Genomic DNA, 7,062 nt, shown 5'->3' on the forward strand with positions numbered 1-7,062 from the left:
CATTTATAAATGTTTCCTGATTCGAGCGTGGCGTTTATACGAGGGTGGCGTTTATTAAAGGAAATTTATTATTTACAAACGATAGTATGGTAACTGAACATTTTAATTTTCAAAAAAAAACCATTTTGATTAAAAAAAAAAACATAAACACGTTTTAGTGCTTGACTGAAAAGTCATTTTCATATATTGTTCTCAATTTCACAATTTGCATGTTAATACTACTGCTATACATAAAGTGAATAAAATCCAATACATGCAAAAAGGTTTTGTGTCTGGTTCACTCAAAATTGCCAACTGCGATGGAAGCAATTTTGAGTCTATTATTCGAAGAAACGCCGCATCTTGACGGGCATTTATTCGAGGGCGGCGTCTATTAATATTTCTGCTATAAAATGCGGCGTTTATTCGAGGGCGTTGTTTAACCGAATAAATACGGTACATTCCAACAACAAAATAGCAAATAACAGCACTAGAAAAATTCTTAAGCCATCCAAAGGAACGGATGATGGTAATTATCTATTGTAGGTGGAACAGAAGACGAATTTGAACGTTATGTGAATAATGACCAAACCAGTTATTTCTGTGGTTTTTCCGTTTATAGTCTCACGAGCTCTTTGTAGCATTCCAGACATGTTTTTAGGTGTTCACGGTTTTCTGCTCGAGTCATCTGACTACTGTATATCAGCCCTAGCCGAGGGCATATAATTTTTTACAGTATTAGTTTAGCTGCCCATTGCCGCTAGATAACGCAATATTGTTCGAGAAGAGAGGAAAAAAATGCTCAATTATTTTTTTTTGCTACAAAGGTAACCTGGTAAGTATAGAAACATGAGAAAAGTATTTGCGTCACATCAGTGCATCAGCGAGTCACGTACTGTATTGCGTGACAGATCAGGAAATAAAGAGAGGTTTTACTCGTTTTGTCACGAGTGTTAGACAAAAAAAACAAGAGTTGATAATTTATGCACCTCACAGTTGCTCTTCACACTTTCAAATCGTGTTTTACGAGTGTGACACGTGTCATTTATATATATCACTGATTTTCCTCACATATCTGATTTGTGATTCCAAGACATCGGTGTACATTTTGTCTATTATTTTAAAGCGTTTCACTCCATCTTGAATGTTTTATCAGCAACTATCCTAAGATTGTATGTAATCCTTTGGTTGTAAACAAAACGCAGGATATCCGCTGCGCTATTTTTACACCAGCCGCTTTTGATCCTGTAATCTGCATACCGCTTTGTACGTGAGACCATCGTTCACGTGGGTGTTGTCTGCATGGTATAGTGTTACCAGATTTTACGAGGAGATTATATTTCATCCAATTGCTCTCTCGTAACCATCAAAATACCGGTATTCCTTAGAATGAAAACGTTTATCTTCGCTTTCGCTTTGGTTTTATCTGCTTCGTCTCTAGTGCACGCAGTAAAGAAATGCGAAAAGATAGATGCTTGCAGATGTTCCACGGATGAAGGAGAACTAAATATTTGGAGTGTTGCAGGACAGAAAACAAACGGAGCGAGGTAAGCGTTAGCTTTTTAAATGTTTTAGAGAAGATCGACTGAAGTGAAACTTTTAGTTTGAATAAGCATAAAGAATACGTGTATTTGTCTGAAGATTAGAAGAAATTAATTATTATGGCGTCAAAATGGCTTCGGTATGGAAATAACCTCATCAAAACGGCCAGAAGACGTAACTGAAAAATAAATTATTCTTCAGCTTGATCGCATTGCGTCTAGTGTTCAACTTGGGAGAGAAGCTGCGATGATAAATGTGCATATATTTATTTACATCCTTCTTTAAAAAAGCGACACTGTAAGCAGAGCTAAACCAAGACCAATGTTTAACTTGAACTTTGACTCCGGCCTTGGCTCAGCATGAATTCGTGTAAATGTTCTCGACCGGGTGGGATTTCATCCCCTTTTCTCCGAGCGCTGCAGAGCGCTGCTACAGACGTGTGTAATTTTTTCTCTCTAGGCCGAAGCATCTCGTTTAAACACTGAAGCATGCCGCTGATTTGTCATGTGGCTCTGAATTTCCTTCCTTCTGCCGACCATCCCCCCCCCCCCCCCCTGCGAGAGCTTGCTCACGGGCTAAATTATCGTCAAGTCGATTGCATACAGATAGCGGAGTAAATTATTCCCGCTGGTAATATTGGTTGAAAATATTCTGCCGCGAGATGAATAAATTTTTGCATGAATTTCGCGTTAACGAAAAATTAGCAACAAAAACAAAAAGAGAACTAGCCGTTCTTTCTTAAATTTTTGTCCATTTAGATTGTGTTTTTGGTTTAATTTGTTTTTTTCTAACACGCCTTTTGACGAGAAAGTAAGCAGTGCGCAGTCTAAGTTTGCCTATGTTTTTTTTGCCTGCAAAGTCAAAACATACCACGCGGTCAGTTTTCAGGGTGTCTTTTGTTACCCCAGTGATTACCAGTGTTAATTGTTCTGTCACGTCTTCGGAAATAAATTACCATGACAATGTACTCTAGTTGCGTGATTCAGACAAAGTCTGCGTGACATAAGGTGTTAGATGAGGGAGGAATTGGGAGACTATAGAATATAAATACTAACTTCCTTTCTAATAATCGAACAGATTCAACATCTCAGCATCCGGTCCCGCTCAAAAGTCGACCTACTATCTGTGGAACCCCTGTAGCCCGAGGACCGAGCAGGGCCACCCCTGCCAGGATTCATCAGTAAGTTCGTACAATTCGTGCTCTAAGAGATTTCAGTGTGCAATTACCACGTTGTGGCCGATGTCGCTTAGTAGCTATTTCATGCAAGCAAACGCCGCAGACGTGGAGCGAGAACAAAGAGGACGCAAAGGGCGAGATGCGCACCTCACGTCGACACAACAATGCAAAAGAAGTAAATGAAATAAGTTACGCGTGTTGAGCAAGTTGAGCTCCTCCAAAATTTTTTTCAGAGCTTAATTATTCTTACACCCCCTCTCTTACCGCACAGTGTACACTTGCACATAGAGCAAATTGAAAAAAATAAAAAAAAATAAAAACGAAGGATGTCAGTTGGCGTGGCGGAACTGAATCTTTTCAGGGTACTCAGGCGTTATGTCACGCAATGCTCACTACCGTGGCGTGACATTCTTAGTAAGAGCTGTGAGGCAAAGCTAAGTCAGTGGTGATTATGGAAAGTATGATGATGATGTGATAATAATGCTAACGATTGCTTCGACGACGAAATTAATGATAGATATGATTATCGTCGTTGACGACGACGACGCCGATGGCAACACAAAAGGAATAAAGACTTATTAATAGTTACGTGTAAAATGACATTGACACTATGCTTCCGGATAGCCGACACTGTTGCGTTGCTGACAACATAAATTACAATCATAAATGGTCATGGCGAAAAACAAACATCAATAAATAATGATAATTGTAAAGAACATAATTGTATTTTATCATTAATATTATAATAATGAGCCTGTGAGCAGGCCGTTATTGATAGTTTTACAGGACGCGCGATTTTTCCGCCCGTCGAAAGATGCGAGACAAGTCGGGGAGAGTTTGCAAGAATAATTTTCAGTGTTACTTCCCTTATGGACCTCTTGTCGGTTCGCGTACCTGAAGGCCTCATAATTTCCCGCGGGCAAATAAACGTGCTGAAGCGCCAATGATGCATATCACCAACAAGTGCCAATAACGATGTCATGCTTGCAGCCTAAATAATGATATGCCATCATCAAAATATTTCCAGAGTCATCCGTGACGGTAATGCTAACCTCACTTAATTCTGCAGGTTTGTCAAGTTAGCCAGATAACACTTTCTGACGTGTCACGCAAGAACATTGGAGAACGCGATCTCTCGGACTGCGTCCTTGACGAGAACAGTGGACAATGCATGTTGACTTATGGAATCACGGGGAACGACCGAATGTAAGTATTACTTGTTTTGCTGCTCTCCTCTGAATTTTTCGCAAGTTGACTGAAGTTTCCCTTTCACATTGAGTAAACCTACGGGAAGTCTGTGGATTCCTAATGGCAAATTTACACCGGAGTTAAAACCCTTAATTTTTTGGATCTATGTCAGTAGTTGAGGAACTATACACCTACTCCTCCCCTACCCTAACTGTGACCCTTGCTTGATGTTGGGTTAGGGGAGGGGGAGGTGCGACGTTTCTTATAACACGTCATTTTATGGTGTGGAAAGCTAACCTTATTGGGTGGTTAAATTTTCACTTTAAAGGAAAACATCGATTTCCCTGGTGTGTAGTGAAACAGAAGTTGGAAAAGTCGACCCCATGAGCGTCAATGGCTCGTCCTATGTAAGTTTAAAGCGTTCCTCGTTATCGTTCTGCGTTCCTTTGCCTCTTCGTGTAATCTTTCCTCTTGGACGCTTATTAGACGATCCAAACCCTTCCAGTGTTTCAATGTTTTTTCATCCTTTACAGCACACCTCCCTGCACAGCATGTGCGCATGTCCAGGAAGATGTCTGCTCGACGCCAAAGAGGATGCCGGGATTCGGTTTGATTCGTCAAATGTAGGCGGGAGTGGATTGAGTGTTGGTGCTATCGTAGGAATAGCGTGAGTGAATAAATTTACTTTCTAGTGATTGGACGCTGACCACCAAACAATGACCTGGACACTAGATTAATTCACTCCGACAGTTAACTTAGTGTCCAGGTCCTCATTGTTTTACGGATCGGTTCGGTTTGATGAGGAAATTATCTCAGTCTTTCTACGCCGACAAATCATCCTTTCATTAGTTTTTTAATTAAGATTTACAAGAGTATCTTAGGTTTAAATTGTGCGATCCAAATGAAGCCGCTCACATGTGCATTAGCTGAATTTTCACTTTTTCATTTTCTCTTACAGAATTGCAGGTGTCATCTTCCTAATCATTTTGCTTTTTGCAATTTTTATTTGCTGCCTGCGCCGCAAGCTTCCCTCTGGTATTCCCAAGCCATCTGTCTGTACTACGGTGAAGGTAGGTGGATTACAGTGAAATTATTTCAGATTACTCAAGAGGCTTTTTTCACCTTATCAGCGAAGCAAGGGCTGAGGAAGGGTTGAATATAAATAAAGAGTACTGCCTGTTGCACGCGTTCAATTGGTAAAACGGAGTGAAGTAGTAAACGGCGCTATAGCAGCGGAAGAGTGAAAAAGTGAAGGAGGTCTGGGACGGGTTCGGTTCATTACGCGCCCTGACCCACGCCTCTCTCGTTTCTTTACTCCTCTGTTACTATAGCGTTGTGTATTATGGCGATTATTTTTGATAACCGAACGCCCAGTGCAGTCCTTGGAGAGTAAAACAAGAAGTTCTTGGTATCAAGGGGAAAAGGGTGTAGTTACGACTGTTTCCTTGGTTTCCTTGGCACCCTATCTCCAACCCCCTTGTCCAGTTCTCGCGTGACAATCATTAATAATGCACCTATAATGAGTACCAGACCCCCGGCAAACCTCTCCCCGACTCGTTTCAATCCTCCCTTGGGCGGAAAAACGCCCATCTTACAGCGCTAATAATGAGAGCCTGCTCCCAAGCTAGCTCTCGCGCAATTCAAGCGCCTGCTGTTCTTACAAACATGAAGCTAAACAACAGCAACTGAAAAAGAAAGACAACAATGAGTATACTCTTTTCTGGCCTATTTGTTATGTATCGTTTTATGCATAAAGCTTGCTAACGCCGTATTTTCCTGATTCAATTTGAATTGATTAAGGTTGGACTGAAGATGATCAAGAAGAAACTATGTCCATGCTGCTAAAGAAGGGAGAGAGAAACGTGTTCCCAACTGATCTAAACCAGAGATGCGTTCGAGCTGACCGAATGGGATTTTTGAACGACTATTAGAGGTCAAGAATATACCAGCACTTTTTTCCTTTTCAAATCCTGACATCCGTATAAAGCGAAGGAAACTTTGGATCACCCCCCCTCCCCCGCTCCTCATCTTCCATCAGGCTTTTGGTGTTTTTTAGTATTTTTCTGCCTCAAAAATTGTTACAACGATGGAATCACATGTTACTTCACCGGGCAATAGTGTGAAAGAAGGTAATTTGTTTTCTAAATAATGAATTCGACGTCCCCTATCAAAAATATCTGTATCCGCCCCTTTTTCGAAACTTCTGTCTCATCTATTCAATCACAAGATGCAAAACCATCGACAATAAAGTGCGGGAGAAGTTATGGAATATCTATTGAAGCTTTGTAGTTCTTTTCTCATTTCTGACTGCACAAGAAAGTTAACTTGGCTCCTATTGGCAGTAAGACCACTTTGCGTGAGCCAATTACAGGAGTCTAACAAATTATCGACATACTTTTAGCAGTCGCTCAAAAATTATCCTGGTTGAGGGGAATTTTTTTGAAATGGTATGCACGTGTCTTAAGGCTGCTGTTTTAGTCTCAAATATACCCATCGTATGAATAAAGGCATCTTTTTGATAAATCTCCTGAGTTCGTTCTTCCATGTCTTAGGCATGATTATCTCTTCTTGTACTTACTAGACATTCTACTGTTACTTAACTTGAAAACAGAAGCACTACAAATGAATAAATTTGATCGCTATAATTCGCATGGAGGCTGTTTCCACGTCAATCCTCTCACTCCCAAGATCAAACCAGTGACTCTCCTTACTGTATACCTGCAAATCTCTACTCTTATAGTGTTAGATCGGAGAATTTGCTATTGGATCAATTAGTAATCCCCTAATTGTTTTTTTCTTCATTCCTGTCACTTGTCTGCTTGATATGGTATTGATGTCGTAAGGAGAAATTATGTCTTGGTCACTCAGGGAGAATTGAAGGGCCAAAACAATGGTTGCGCATGCTCTTCAGTTTGCCCACGTACTTAGGTCGCTGGTGAAAACCAAGGTTTGATTGAAAACCAAAGATAAAAAGCTGAAGCTATTTTTACGATTCATATGCTGACCTTCACTCAGTTTATCGAGACGTTTGTCCTTCTTGCTCGAAAACAGACGCCCTTTGACCGAAGAGATCCTTAGAGATTAGACTAAACTACCTGAAACTATTTTAGAAATTTTATGTAAATTATATATTTTATATAAAAAAATCTTTAGACTTCCTACATGGGTGCACTGAT

General features: G+C 40.4%; 1 protein-coding gene across 1 annotated transcript; it reads left to right on the forward strand.

Annotated features, from left to right (window-relative positions):
- Nucleotides 1-1,015: 1,015 nt before the first annotated feature.
- LOC113666993 (uncharacterized) lies at nucleotides 1,016-6,409 on the forward strand. Its single transcript, XM_027182785.2, has 7 exons — nucleotides 1,016-1,526; nucleotides 2,599-2,701; nucleotides 3,768-3,904; nucleotides 4,215-4,293; nucleotides 4,420-4,553; nucleotides 4,845-4,956; nucleotides 5,687-6,409. Exons 1-7 carry the CDS (start codon nucleotides 1,369-1,371, stop codon nucleotides 5,729-5,731), a joined length of 768 nt encoding a protein of 255 aa, XP_027038586.2. The 5' UTR covers nucleotides 1,016-1,368; the 3' UTR covers nucleotides 5,732-6,409.
- Nucleotides 6,410-7,062: the final 653 nt, after the last annotated feature.

Source organism: Pocillopora damicornis, chromosome 9 (assembly GCF_964200805.1).
Source record: "Pocillopora damicornis chromosome 9, jaPocDami1.2, whole genome shotgun sequence".
Taxonomy (NCBI): domain Eukaryota; kingdom Metazoa; phylum Cnidaria; class Anthozoa; order Scleractinia; family Pocilloporidae; genus Pocillopora; species Pocillopora damicornis.